At 37.0% G+C, this 15,907-nt stretch overlaps 1 protein-coding gene across 4 annotated transcripts in view; it reads left to right on the top strand.

Moving 5' to 3' along the window:
• The window catches only part of ASAP1 (ArfGAP with SH3 domain, ankyrin repeat and PH domain 1), a 2,547,392-nt gene extending 2,533,078 nt beyond the window's left edge, over nt 1-14,314 (top strand). For all 4 annotated transcript variants that reach the window (XM_044067036.1, XM_044067034.1, XM_044067035.1 and 1 more), the window contains one exon: nt 6,351-14,314. In XM_044067036.1, coding sequence (XP_043922971.1) covers nt 6,351-6,425 — 75 coding nt within the window. In that variant the 3' untranslated portion in view covers nt 6,426-14,314. The remainder of the gene's footprint in view (nt 1-6,350) is intronic.
• The last annotated feature ends 1,593 nt before the right edge of the window (nt 14,315-15,907 follow it).

Below are 15,907 nucleotides of genomic sequence, written 5' to 3'. Positions count from 1 at the left end.
GCAATCACTTCAGCTAGAAGGATATCTGAATTACAGGCCCTTATGGCAGTGGAGACTTTCATCATCTTTCGTGCGGACAGGGTGTCACTCAGGACCAATCCATCATTCATGCCCAAGGTGGTATCCAGTGTGGCTCTTAATAGTCCATTCATTTGCCAACTTTCTTTCCCAATCTACAGAACAAGGGAGAGCAGATTCTGCATTCATTTCATGTACATAGACAACTTAGATTCTACTTGGACAGGACTAAATCTCGAAGAAAATCTGAACAACTGCAGGTAGCATTTGCTGCAGCGGCAGAGGGGAAGGCTATTTCAAAGCAAACCATTTCTAAATGGATAAGCCATTGTATTCATTTGTGTTATAAGCACCATGGAAAACCTATCCCCAGGGGATCAGATCTTATTCCACCAGGGCTGCATCTACTTCAGCAGCCTTTCTCAGAGGTGTTCCTACAAGGGATATTCTAGAAGTTGCTACCTGAAGTTCAGTTCATACTTTCATCAAGCATTATCACTTACCATTTTTTTCTAAATCCAGGGCTGGCTTTGCCACTGCTGTTTTGCAGGGCCTTATAGCTAGTCCTAATGCTCTATAAATCCATCCTCCCAACCTTAGCTTTGGGAATCTACCCAAATGTAATGACTGCAACAGTGAAACACGATGAACATAATAAAGTTGTGTACACTTACCATAAATGTAGATGTTCAAGTGTATTCACTGTAGCAGTCCTGGTTACCCTCCGTCCAGCCCCCTGTTTTTCTTTTACTATACCTCTTCTTTCTTTTATTATGCTTAAAAGCCTTTTTGGTGTATTTGCTTTTGTCTGGAGGTATATTTTTGTGTTTCTTATTATATATATCAGGCCGACTGAGGGCAACCTGCCAGCAGATTACCCAAATGTATTGACTGCAACAGTGAATACACTTGAACGTCTACATTTATGGTAAGTGTACACAACTGTACCATCTTCTGGCTATAATCCCCACCTCTACCCAACAGAAAACAAACTTTTGCTTAAAGAGGTATTTCTCATTATCCTTCCTCCTGCCACATCCAGCATGAGGATATTTTCTTATTTTCTGTCTGCCACTCTGACATAATTATGGTCTGAAGTTCTCATGTTCCTTGCTGTTAAGAAGGTTTAAAAGGCAGACTGCTGTCACTAAAGATTGGAGTTAGGCAATTGTGTCTGTATATGTCTGGGTCTACTTGAAATAACCGAAAGACCACAACACCGAAACCCAGAAGATCGAGACCAGAATCACGAAACCGCAGAACACCAAAAAGCGCGAAATTCAAAATCCCGACATTATGGGAGTTTGATTTAGCACTTTTGGTGTTCTGCAGTAGGTAAGTATGTATGTGTAAGTGTAGTTGTGAGGGGTATTGCTGTGTGTAAGTGTGTGTTGTGACTTTGGTTTGTGTGTGTGTGAGGGACTGTAATGTGTGGGTGTGAGTTTGCCTTGTGTGATTTTGGAGTTAGAATATTAAAGTAGGGGTGGTGGGGGTGCAGGGGGGATTTCCCCCTGACTATCACTAGTGTAGGTTGGTGTGCTTACTAGTTTGGGGTAGTTGTGTGTGTGTGTGTGTGTGTGTGTTTGTGTGTGTTATGTCTGTGGTTTACAGTTTTGCGGTTTTCTGTGTTTTGGGGTTTCGTGATTCTGGTCTCGGTTTTTTGTGTTTCGTTGTTGTGGTCTTTCGGTTATTTAAAGTAGACCCATATATCTATATACATTTTATATGTATATATATATATATATATATATATATATATATATATATATATATATATATATATATATATATATATATATATATATATATCCTTTTGCCTAAATGCCCTTATTCTTGCCATCTTCTAAGCTGAATCGCCTAGCCAGGGAATATAATAAATGATGATGATAACTTTTCCAAGTTAGTCTGAATTTATATATAGATTTCAATATGTAGCGATCAAGGCTAAATTATCTTGTCCAGGGTGTGTCTCAGCCCCATGCACCCTATTTGTGCCACACATTTGAGTCCTTAGTATCTGTTCGTTGTTTTATCAAAGGTTCCTTGATGTCATAGATTCTTGCAGCAAATCAAGAGCTGTTTGTTCCTGGAATTATTGTTTAGAGTTCTGTACAGATCAAAGTGATACATATTACAATACGACTCTCCCCATTTAATTGTTATCTATTAGTTTACTACTGGCATTTATTGCATATAATGTCATCTATCTATTGTGTTTATCCCCAGCTTGAGACTGAGACTGAAATGGGTTCAAAGGGATCAGTGCTGTTCCCCGGTTAACAAATTCAGAATAAAAATAAAGTTAATTTATTCTAAGAGAGGACATGAAATTAAGCCTTGCTGCATCTCTGAACAGTTGTTTCTTATGGCGTGCTCAAGACATTTTTCCTTTAAGACATGTTTTTGAACATGGTATGCTACTGTTAGGAGAAGAAAATGTTTTACTGTGCAAAAGACTTTCATTGCATGTACCTTTAGAACTGATAAGTTGTAAATGTTCTTTTTAGAAGGAAAATAAAACAAAAAAAGTTATTCTACCATGGAATTGGATGCGTGTGATCCAGTGGGAAATTCAGATGTCATAAAAGTGCATCCAGATTTTCATTCACTCTCTTGCCTCTTATAATGAGAATTCACATGGGCATGATTTAAAAGTCCTGTAAAACACACAGTATTGTGACTTCTCCTAGTCTTCATTCCTAGACACTGGTCAGTTCTGTAGAGTTAAGGAAGCGCCTTTGTGTGTAAAGCACCTCTGCAAGAAACTGCAGGGTCTGTTTCACACTTTCTGGTCATGTTGTTGTCATGGATAGGTTTGTAAAGTCCTACACTTTGATGGTCCCTCAGACCCCAAAAAAGCACTTAATCTTCCCTTACATTATCATAAACTTACTTTGAGCCTCCCTTTACATAAAAGGCATAAGCTAATCTGCAAAAAAAAAAACAGATTACAGTAAACTTGCAGTTTACCCGGCACCCATGGGGATTGGTAGATGCTTGATAAGTGTAGGTTCTGGTTGCTTGAGAGTTACTATTAAAAATAGATGTGACAAATACTGTTCCTTATACTATACTATACCATACCGTAAAAACTGTATTGATTTGATTTTAATATTGAAGTACTAAATAAAGTAATTAAAAGCCTGGCTGTTGTAATAATATTTTAAACTTATATTTCCGCTAGAAAGTGTGGAATAGTTTTCAGTGGCACACTGAGTAGATTAGAATGGAATGAACTGCATAGAGAAATAGAGAGTGAATGCATGTATGAAAGCAGAAGCGACTGTGTGTGAGAGATTGAAGAGATGTATGAAAGCTGAAGAGAGTGTGTGTGAGAGATATGAGAGAGAAAGAGTGAGTGAATGCATGTATGAAAGCAGAAGAAGAAAGTGTGTGAGATCGGCGAGATGTATGAAAGCTGAAGAGTGTGAGTGAGAGAACAGAGAGAGAAAGAGTGAGTGAACACATGTATGAAAGCTGAAGAGACTGTATGTGTGAGAGATCGGAGAGAGAATATGCAACCTGATGCAAACTGACTGATTATGGAGCGAGTGTTGACATTTTAGCAATTAAGTCTGTTGGTTTGACTTGTTCTCAGGTTGGGGAGAGAGGGAATTTATTTGTATCTTCCTTTTTAAAACTCTAAACTCTAAAAATGTAAAGTATGTTTCTGCGGGGGGGGGAAACCGAAAGTGCAACACATGAAAAACTGAATTGTTCATACTGTACTGTATTTCTTCAATTTTTTTCTGGTTGCTTGAGTTCCATTTAACAGTTTACTTTACACTTATCCCTTAAACATGTTTAAAATAATCAAGACTTGCCTTACTAAATTGTTCTTATAATAATAATGATTTGCAGTAGATATATGTATTCCCCAACTATATGTATCAGCAGTTAGCTGGATTTCATACAAGATTAATACTGAGTAGTTAACTTTGTAAGTACACAATATTTTAATTCTAGATTGGGCCTTCCCATAAAACAGACCTTGTTCCCTGTGAAGCTAGGTTGCCATTTCAGAAATGCTGTACTAGAGCATAGTGAAGCAGAGTTGTATGTGCAGTGATTTAACAAAAACAAGATGCTGGATTGTTCTTTGAATAATAACCGAAATGTTTCCACCCTCAGTCCCTCATGCATGGGACTCTGCTCTTTAATGTTTAATCATCTGTTTTTCCTGGTTGTAACACCTCAGGGAAAGTTGTAAGTTGTTGTGGAATAGGCTTAAGGGAGTCATTCATCTTAAATACATAGTGGCTCCTACAATATGTTTTAGATATCTTTTTTTTTTTTTTTAATCAAGATTTTACCTTTTACATGTTGGAAGATGCAAGTGTACCTGGGTGTCATTCTGTTAAAATGTGTTTCACCTGAGGCAGCTGCCACCAGCACACCTTACGTCCCTTTTTAATTAAAATCTTCAGTGGGTGCTAGTGTGCTATCACATATGTAGATCTTCCATCTGCAGGGCAATAAAGACAAGCTTGGTCAATACCTTGCACATTAGAAGATCAGCTGTTGCTAGACGATAAGCTTGACTGGTCAAAGGCCATCTTGCCTCTTTGGGGAGTGGGGAGGAGCTTTTGCATGCATGTACAGTGCTGGGGGCTTGGAGGATAGTAGGCAGGGCTCAGAAGAATAAATGGACATAGGCAATTATAGTAGCAGTGCACGCATGGGTTTGTGATGCTGGAACATTGAAAATATTGCATGCCTGCCTCCCACCAGATAGGAATAACAATTAAGTATTCAAAATATCTGTGGGCTGCTGTTTGATACCATCATATTAGAAACCTGTGATCCACTGCTCAACTGGAAATGAACTGTTTGCCAGCCATTTAGAAGAGTGACGGGTGATCCTGGTGAAGGGGACAGTGCTGTCATTCACTGCTGGATAGCTACAGAGATGGAGAAGAACCAATGGAACAACATTTTTGGTAGTGTCATGGGGAGCAAAATAACTGCTTGTCTGCCACCAAATATTGCTGTATTTAGACATTTGCCTTGTAAATTCTTTGCCTTCTCATAGTCAGTGTTTCACTCATAGTCCCTATCTGTGATCTTTGTGGACATAGCCAGGTCCCTTAGCCTTTTATACCACATCATTTGCATGATCGTTTGCCAGTGGAGACCTAACGTCTAGATGCTTTTTGCCCTTTTCAGAGATCTAAATAAATAAGTCTCCTTTTCTTGATTCTGGCTTTCTGCTCAAACCATTGTAGGTCAGATTATAGCTGATACAGCCTGTTTTGTCTATTTACCCTAGATGATGGAATATTGCAGTCTGCTTCTTCCAGAATGAGGTTGCTCATTGTAACCGCTCTCTTTTAACATGGCCAATCCTTAATTCTTTCCTTAGCCAATGTATTAATCATTACAGTTTCATTATATGGTCTGTGAAGAGTATCAGTGTACTCTGTACTTTTGACACTGCCAACTTTAATAATAGGAAGCTGATGAGGGGATCACACTCTTTTTAACAGGCTTTTCCCTTCATTTTTAATTTTTACCATTTTTCTACCTTTTCCTCCAATACATCCATGTTATGTTATGGAACTATCTCCACCCCCCATTTACCCTTGCTATCCTAAATATCCTGTACCTGAAGATTATTATATCTCAGCCTCACATTTCTTTAGCCAGTGGGTCATTTATTCTGATACTGTTTGCCTTGCTTGGCATACTTCCTGTTTAGGGTTTTGACAGTACTAAGCTGTGCCTTGACACCATGGTCTTTAACTGTCTTCTGCTGCCAGTCTTCCCATTTTACATTTTCATCTGTATTGTCCTGCTTCTTTCCACAGCATGTCCATATTTTCCTTAGCTGCCGTGGGCTTTTCTTTTCATTTCATTACCTTCCTTTTTGTCTTATTTCCCTGTTTTTCCTGTTCCTTTTGTATTGCCTTCTTGCCTCACTGCTTCTTTACTTGCGATATTCCTGTTCTTTTGCATGGGAAATGAAAATGCTATCAGTACTCTTGTCTGTACTTTTTTTAAATTTACAACTCTTTGTCATAAGAACTGCCATTGCTGAATCCATTTGTTTCAGTTATTGTTTACAGCTGTAACACTTGCATGTTTGTAATGCATGTTAATTATGAAGTCAGGATATTTGTGATAAACTAATTGTAGTTTGGATTTTTAGGCAAATACTGTGCTTAGTTTGCTTGCATATTAATAATGCATTTAAAAAAATTCATATGTCCTGAGAATCTCTGCTTGAGCTGCATTACATAAAGAAACAAAAAAAAAAAAGTACTTTATAGATAGGGCTATGTGCGCAAAGCAGAGATAACAATACTTAATCCCTTCTCTTGTCTCTGTTTCAGATCGGTCACATTGAGGGACAGCCAGAGAGAAAAGGAGTATTTCCGGTCTCCTTTGTACACATTTTGTCAGACTAACAAGTGAAAAACTTTTGATTATTGCACATTCTTTGTTAAATGCAAGATGTCAGCTTCTTTGGCAAAGTGAGCGACTGCTGCCTCTTTGTAACCATGTGCACAGAAAAGGACATAGCTGCTGTTATGAGAATTCGTTTGCATTCCACCTTAAGTGGTGGTTTATATATGTATTGTAAATATATTGTGTTATTCTGCCTATGCCAGTATTATGATAGCCTTGGAATATGGCAAACCTTATTGGGGTTGCTGCAGCCATCCTTGGCATTTAGCACTTACTACATCTCTGTTTATGCTGTTAAAAGATAAAAGATATGTGTATTCCCTGCCTGGTTTCCAGATGAGACATAATCAGCCAAGAATTCTGTTGTGTAACTGACACTCGTAATCTTCGTATCATCTCAGTATGTTGAACTACACTACAAAGATGAAAAGGATGGAAAAGGACCATACTTTGACATTAAACTGAAGAGTTTAGGCTTTCATATTTTTTAAAGACAGTATTTTGAATAGATGTTCTAGTGTGTGTTCAAGTGGGTATTTATTACAGGGGGGAAATGGTCAGTTAAATTGTAATCTTGTGTGATCAAACAAATATTCACTGACCTTTAGTACACTGTGCAGATCAGATGCACCTTGATAGATGACCGTAGACGTTCATTAATTGAGCTCATCTGCCATGCCTGAAGCTAATAACAGCTAGCATCAAACTTGACTGAAAGTGGAAAAGTAGCCTAAGACTTTAAACTGATGTGACGGCTAAAATGGCCTTACTCAGTGTAATGTGCACTCAGGATTTTCAGAAGAAATCCACAGACACATTAGAGTACAAAAGCATCATAGGAAGTTTCTTTTTTGTTTAGTTTTTGTAATATTTCTGACATTTTGCTGCCTTAAACCACTTTATGATTTTGATGCATGACCTTAATTCTGAAGGTTTACATTCAAGTGAATCCCTTTATTTAAAAAAAAAAATAAGAAAAAAGAAAAAAAGCATTTCAGTGGAGAGAAACAGCAGTAGCAGTAGAGTCTGGAAATGAATGTCAGTTTGGGAGGTCAGCTCCTGCTGATCATTTTATAGATGTTTCTTGCTTTGAAACACTTTCATCTGTTGAGATAAATGCTTTCTTTCTGAAGATGGTTAGAAATTATTTAAACACTGCCACTAATTCAAAGATGTAACAGCAGGAAAGTAAATGTAACAGAATTTAGTGTCTCAAGTTAAGGTTGCCGCTTATGGTCTTCCTTTGAATACTGTATGAGAAGTACATTTTGTTTGTGCAGTTGTGTAAGGGATTAACATGGCCAGGCGTATAGAAAAACCTTGTACGGGCAAATAAATATTATTTAGCTTGTCGGCAGAGGTTCTGATAAAGACATATTCAGCATTCATATACATCAATGTCTCTGTGTAGTTGCCTGTACATACTATTTCATACCAAAATGTTGGCAGCCTAAAACTGTTTGTTCATCAGGTAAGCACCATTTGTAGCTATTTACGTCCCTGAAAGCTCAACTGGTTAACACATAAAAGCTCTGGTATAGTTGAGCAGATTTAATTATGTGGCATCTTTTTAAATTGACATGCTGCATTAGTCAGTAAACACTGACACATGAGCATGAGCAGCTTTGTCCTTTACCTCTAACCCACGTTGTTACAGAAAAAAAAAATGAACCTCTTGGCTCCTGAAAAGGTCATCAGTACATTACCTTATACCTTGGAAATTATTTCATTTGAAAGTAGCCATTCAGTAAACGCTGAAGAAAAACTAGTAAATCTTTCTATTGAGGTGTAGCTTTCTTTTATTTGACCTGTTCTCTTTAAATTAAACACTTTTGTTGACTGGTTCAACATTTTTTAGAGATTTAGTTTTTATGTTAAGTAGAATTTGCTGGCAAATTAAGTGTGTTTTTCTTGAACGTATATGATGTAGCTTGCCTTGTCATCAGCATTAGCCAGTCATGGATTAACCTTTTGAATTTTGTCCACAAAAGTTTTTTTTTTTTTTTTGATTTTTGAAAATATTGGATGTTTTGCTGTTCTGTCTGCACATAGGGTGGTGTTACAGAAAGAGATATAGAAAAGAGAGTATACTAGCAGGAGTTATTTCATGCAAGATGGAACACACACCCATATGTGTGTTACAGGGTAATTGACATTAGCCCTATGTTTAACTGACTTGTATGTATGACAGTTGATCAAGCTTGCTACTTGCTGTTTGACTAGTCAAAACTGACCTTTGAAAGTACCTTATTTTAATAGCCCTTACCTAGGCTGGGGGGGGGGGGGGTTATCACTCACAGTAAACTTCTGTCTTTTATATGAAATAAAATTATTTTACTTTTAAATGGAACATGAGAACATGGCTGCTGCATAAGTAGTGTTTTAGGAAAACTAGCATATGGAATGAAACAGAATCCATGAGTGAGTGTTAAAGTCACTTTTAACTTACTGTTGTCCTCTGTCATGAACAATTCATGTTTTGTTTACAGTTCTGTTCAGGCCTATAAGGACAGAATTTTAATCATAAATTGAAGCTGTGTTTTAATTGCTAATGTTATATGGGAGGGGTTCATATCCAAATTTATACATTTATAGAGGTACTTCTGAAGACCATTTTTATCACTGACACCCCTAATATGTGCATTTGAAAAGACAGAGAAAATATTTTAGTCACTTTCACAGAGTGTCAGATGTCAACCATAAATTGGACAAAAGAAGGTTTTAGGGTTAAAACAGCCATGTTGGTACTGTGGTTTTATTTGTACTTGCAGTGTTGGTACAGTAATGGACCTCAATCAGTGTGGAAGAGCATGTTGTCACATAACATGTGTTTGTGTTCGCCTGATTAAGAAGACTAGAGCTGAAACTGCTGCTAACATGACTGGCACCAGAAGCACAGTCAGGAGGTTCCGATTTGTACAGGAAATGACAACTTTTGGAAGGTAACAAAAAGTGATAGATTGCCAAGTGCTTCATCACCTTTAAAGCGGTATTTCTGTGAGTCTCCGTCATGGCATGCTGGACCAGAAGCCTGATGCCCACTACGTTGCACTGCTTCCTTTCTCCACTACCTACCCACAGTCTGGAGATGAAGCACTAGACATCAAAAGGGTACATACGGTAGCTGCATGCCAGAAAGTTTAAACTCCATTTGTCATACTGCCTGCATTTTTCTTACTTTTCATGTCTTAATACCTATGAATCGTTCCTTTGTAGTCTCATTCAATGAGAAGGTAATGCATACTGTAACAAAGAGTTTCTTTAACATTAATCAAACCTATAAATGTTCATCCTCATGAACCTTTACAGGTTTTCAAACTATTAGCCACCTCTTCCATGTTAACTTTCATTCCTTTCAACAATGACTTCTAAACAGGGAAAGAAAAAAAAAAACACTGAAAACGTGTATTTACTGCTTCCCCTCTTACAGTTTCCCATTTTGTTTTCTGATCCTGAAGTCGTTCACATACTATTTCTGACAAAAGTGCATCAGTCTTGCTGTTATAGTGTCTGCTCTTCCATACTGTTGTCTGCTTGTCCTTCTCTGGCAGCCTGATGACCGAGTGTCCCATAGCAGCATTTCACTGTGCTTCTTGTAGTTAAATAGCTGTCAAGACTACCAGGTCAGGTGGTCTGGATTCTTGGTTAAGATAACATGTGACATTCCACAACTTCTGTGATACCACGTCCTAAACCTGAATGTTGTGAATTTGCTATTTTTGGGCTGTGTCCGTTAGTGGTTTTATTCTTCTTGATGCTTCTGCTGCTGCTAATACTTTATTTTGTATTATTCTTTGGGCAGAAAGTACTTTGGGTTTGTAACCTTCCCCCTCCGTCTCTTCAGATCATGTATGAGCAGAAAACTTTGAGCAGACTTTCTGAGTATTCCTCAGTACAGACCACTATACTGCTGATTTGGCAGCACAAATGCAAGATTTTCAGTCTAAAATCTTCACCATAATATTCAATGTTGTTGGAGTGAAAAGTTACAGTGCAGAGCAAGTGTGGCTGTAACAGATCTTGTTGAACAGAACCATTAAATATTTACAGTACTGAAGCCTTGAAGGTAAGGGTTTATTGTTTAAATCATAATGGAGGATTTGCTGTACCTCCAGTTGTCCTTAGAAAAATAATTTCAGAATAAGATAGCTTTATACTGGATTATTCTTGTGATTAGCTCCTCTTATGTAAGTATTAATGAAACTCAGCTGTAACAATCAGAAGTAAACTGGTATTTACTTCTACTCCTGTCTTCCAGACATCATAAAGTAAAAACAGTGTTGTGAAATTAACACTGCTATTAAATTTAAATATTTAGCTTACCAGAAATATTTCCTTGTAGGAAATTAAGGCACAGCTCAATGGGTGTTTGCAGAAGTTACATTATACCATTATTGTCGGTGAATATTTGTTTCAGTAATAAAATTAATTTGTTCTTTTACGGAAGATTTGAAAAAAATATTGTATTTACCAACAGTTGTTGGGAGTTTGTTGTATGTAAAATAGGATTACTTTCCTTACTTTGTAAGGAAATAGTATTCTAACAAGGCTGATGCAGTTCTGATTATGTCTTAAATGATGGTATGTTATCAAAGCTTTACCTTTGCTTAGCTCTTACACTTTTATTAGATTATACTTCTGTATGAATGATTGTGTATGGCAGCCTACTCTTGCAGGGATAGCATTTGTCTGTGTTGCCAGTGGCCAGGATTAGCAATGAGACTTGTGTTTGGGGGATTGGCTGAGCTTCCAAAGGCAACTCTTCATTTTGGGGAGGGGGTGTCAAGTGGGCTTTGATGTACTCACCCTTGATACTGATTGGGAAAATCATTATTGCAACAATTAGAGACAGTACATGCCTCACATCCTTAGTGAGTGCAACATCATGGTCTTATTGTCTTTTATCTTCCAAGGGGAAAAATCCAAAGGGAAAGAAGTGACAGCAGGCTTGCTTCTGGAAAGGTAGCCCCCATCCTCAAAGCTCTAACACCACCAGTATTCTGACCTAAGCAGGAAAAGACTGGTGTCTGTTTTTAATCATTTGGCATCCCTGTTAATGTCTCACTTGGAAGGTAACTAGTGGAGGCTGAGATCAGAGATCTTCTGAAGAAGTGAGTTATGAGGAGGGGACAGATCACTAGATCCTGGCTGTGCAGTGGTCAGGCAGCCTAGAACATAAATAAGTAAACCAAACAATAAGTGAAGGTGTGCATATTTTTACAGAAGGTTTTGAAGAATGTTATTTTGACATCTTTTTAAGGCACTTTTATTTCAAATTTATGCTGCCTTCGTGAGCGTACTGTCCTTTAGATGAGATGTTAAACTAAGGCCCCCATCTGCTGGAGTTGTTGCTAGCTCAGATGGATATAAAAGATCCTGTGGTATTTATCAAAAAAGAGTAGTGGAAGTTCCCTGATATCCTGGCCAAATGTCTCCTAGTAGTGAGAATACCACCTCAGGTCTCCCCTGAAAAGAGGCTGCTAGCCTAGTGGGACTAATAAAGTAAGTTCCCTGATGATTCTTTTTTTGAGTTAGGCTTCTGTAAATGTCGGTCCAAGGGTATATGGACAATTATAATATACAGCATCCAGACAGAAAGCATTCACATTCTTAAGTGTGTGTGGTTGACCAACCTACAGACACAGAAACAGGGGTTCTCTCTGCAGCTTCATTAACTCTGGACTGGCCAGTGGGTCTGGTACTAAAGGAAATGTAATTCTTGAAACCATCATGGGGTCACCAGTGAGTGTCTGGAAAAGTGATGAAAGCAGGAATTACACACACATTAGTTCCAGTAAAAAAAATACCCAAAATAATTTTCCTAAAAAGGAATGTATGGGGAATGCTTTGAAATCAGGGGTTTAGGTCTACCTCACAGGACCTGCACCTGGAAAGGTTAAGGACAGCTGCAGCCATTAGGATAAAACTTACCTTCACTCCCAGTTCAAGTGTTAATTTAATGAATTAAGATGCCATTTTTAGGTCTTCAGCACTGTTGCAACACTTAAGCAACTAGAACGTCTTGCCCCTGTCCTCCTCACAAAAACTACGTAGAGTTTGCTGCATTTGGATATAAACTGTGCCAACAGTCCTGTAAGTACTAAATTCACATTCCAACAGCCCTCACATACTCCTCTTGCAAGTGACACTTAATATCCCTGCCTGTAACTTGCAAAAGTCTGATTTCTGTATAATGAAAATGGATGGCAAAGAAGTTTCACTGGAACATTTCAAGTAACCCAGTTGTTTCAGAAAAGACTGCCAGTGTACAGTGAAGTAAAGGGCATGCATCTAAAAACACTAATCCTACAGTCCATTAACCTGTATCTGCACTTCCTGAAGAGTAAAATATGATGAGCAAAAGGCACGCATTTCTGATTTTCTTTGTTGTTGTAAACATTTTAGCATTTACCTTTCATATCAGTCCAGAATGATATGTTATTTTAACATTCCATTTTATCGATTTTTATGGGAACTGTACACAGCTCTGTTCTAAAGTGCACTTTTTTAAATGTATTTTATTCCATTTTTATCCCGTGTGCAATCTGACATGGTGTGTTACATGAAGTATTCTGGGAACTTGAAGAGTTATACTCTTGCCTTTTTCAGTGTCATTTAATGTAATTTTATGTACAGTATTTACTTGTGTCAATGATCTGTGCTGTACTGACTTTTTATTCATATTACTTATGTCTATCATGTTTAAATTTGTTATGGTGCTGTTATTGAACCACACACAAGGTGAACATGGGCACACACTCCGGGTGTCCATGTTTGATGCCGTTTGCACCACTCTTCATCTGTCTGTGGTCTTCTAAAACCCATCTGCATTGCATAAGTCAGTTTTAGTTTGGAAGGAGGGCAGAGATCACCTGCTCACACACATCCTGTGGTGCACCTTAAACCACTAAGAGCAGTGAAACATTTTAAGTAGCACTATGTATATACAGAGCATCAATGGAAAAGCATTTTCCGTCATGTTCTGTGTGTAAAGCGTTGATGATTGCCAATGCTGTTATTCCTGCAGATATGTAGTAGGCTCATTTCTTTATCCTATAAATCATATGTTATCATTATAGAGATGCATGACAATTCAGTCTTTTCATTTCTGCATTCCACACTACAGATACTTTTATGGCCTTTAATAGACTAAAATTCAATGTTAGATGGAACATAGAATGCTGCTGTTTCATCTATTACCTTTGCCAGGAAATAGAAGTGTTTATAGCATACATTACCATTATTAATATAGTCTAGTCTAGGTTAAGGCCTTTAGGGTCTTGCCTACAAGTTGGGTTGATCTTTGGAACCATTACATAAACTGTTACAGATGGAATAATACGATTTAGTGCATTCTGCCTGTATTAAAATTAGGTAGTGCATTATGATACTTGGTGTTCACAGGAATAGTCTTTCCTGCCTGCACTGGTAAATGTGACTTATTCATTATTATATTGGTTTTTGAATCAGTTTTGATAAGTGATGCAAAGAAACTTCAAGACTTGCTGTCTGAAATGATATTAAACCATAGTAAGCCACAACTGTAACAGTTTCTGGGTTCTTTAATGATATGAAACCACTTGAGTATATTTGGCCTAGAAGTATTGCATTTATTTGATCATTAGTCCATCATAATGCTGAAGCAATATGAAAAACAGTTAATTCATTCTCTGAACAAGATTGACATGCCTTCTGTTTATCCCACGTTTACTTTTTATTAAGCTGTAAAACTGTTTGTGTTTCAGGTTTTCATGTTATATGCTCCTTAATGTTATGTAAAAAAGAATGCTGTACCATTTTAGACAATGAACTGTATTGGTATCAATAAAAAGGTTGAATAGTACCTTTTGATTTTTTTCTCAGTCAGAATAAACATTAGTATACCCAGTATTTTTGTGTTTATTCCCCAAACCAAGAAAATATGTATGTGTTTTACTGTATCAGGTATTTTACTACTTTGAATAGTGAATGTGAATAAATTTAAGTTGCTCAATAACAAGTGTAATGTTTATAAGTATTGCTCATATAAATCTATCTGACAGTATACATATAAGTTACATATTTTATATATATATATATATATATATATATATATATATATATATATAAATATATATATATATATATATATATACACACACACACACACACACACACACACATATATATATATATATATATATATATATACACACACACACACACATGGGAGGAGTGGTAAACAAAACATGTTAATGTCGACATCTGTTTTGATGACATATGCCCTTTTACCTAGGGATTGTGCAGTCTTGGAGTTAGTATATAAAATTATTAGGGTGTGTGTGGGTTGCCCCATGTGTAATTAATGTTTGTACTTTGTTTGCTCCAAGGTTAATCATCAGAGCAGGCACAGAACGATCTTAATGTTGTATTGTCAATGTTAAAGACGTTGACATTTGGTTCAACTGATGTACCATAATAGAGCCACATGTGTGTGTGTGTGTGTGTGTGTGTGTGTGTGTGTGTGTGTGTGTACACACACACACACACATATACAAATATATTCTTGTAGTACATTTGATAGAAAAATTGAATAAATCATATTTGTAATCATTTGGTAGAATTGCATTTAGTTGCTTGCATGGATACGTTGGCTGTATTTTAGATTTCATTTTGAGAAGTGGTTTAGTTTTTTTATGTTTGCAGAAAGAGTATTATTGTTCCTGATAGTTTTTGTGTGTTTGAAAAAAATAGTGTTGTTCCTGTTGGTTTGTAAGGTTTGCAGTCAATAAATAGTGCCAGTACAGGGTACCGTGATCACTGTTTCTTGTGGAAAATCATTGCTGGTGTGATTTCTAAATGTGTGTTGCCAGTAATTCCATTGTTTGGGGAAAGTTTTCTATTCTCTGGGTTGGTGCAACCATATAGTTGGTGTATATAAATTTGACGTGGGAGGGGATTGTGCCCCTCATTTGGGGATGCTGGGGGCTTGCACTCTCCCTCCTCCAAAAACATGTACTTTGTATTTTTCTCACTTGCATGTTTTGGGAATTTGTTTATTTAACTTGTAGGAGAAATTAAGTATTTGGTCAAGTTTTAGACTATATATGATTCTACCAAGTGAAATTTCTACTATTTTTTCTAATAAATGTGGTTCCACCATGCAGCATGAAATATATTTCCTTACATGCCCTTTTCATTGTGCCTATTGTTAACTTTTGTTTTCATCAGTTTTCCAGGCACTCCCCAGTGCCACCATTGTGGTTTAAAGAATCATATTTTTAATAAGATATAACCTGATGCTAACTTATAGCTTCAGCCGCAGCTCTTGCCATTTTAATGATATTCAGCATCCCTTATCCTCCTTTCCTTTTACATATTACTTAAGGGGTGAAGTCTTGACTGTAGTTTGATTCCTCTTCACTTGTCATATTTCAACACACATGAATCATATAAAATGTCTTATTCTATTTTCCATTTATCAGTTTTCAATAAAAACAAA

Source organism: Protopterus annectens, chromosome 3.part1 (genome assembly GCF_019279795.1).
Source record: "Protopterus annectens isolate FY-2018-M chromosome 3.part1, PAN1.0, whole genome shotgun sequence".
Lineage (NCBI taxonomy): Eukaryota > Metazoa > Chordata > Ceratodontiformes > Protopteridae > Protopterus > Protopterus annectens.
The sequence above is the reverse complement of the archived record's forward strand: the minus strand, read 5'-3'. Positions and strand labels throughout refer to the sequence as shown.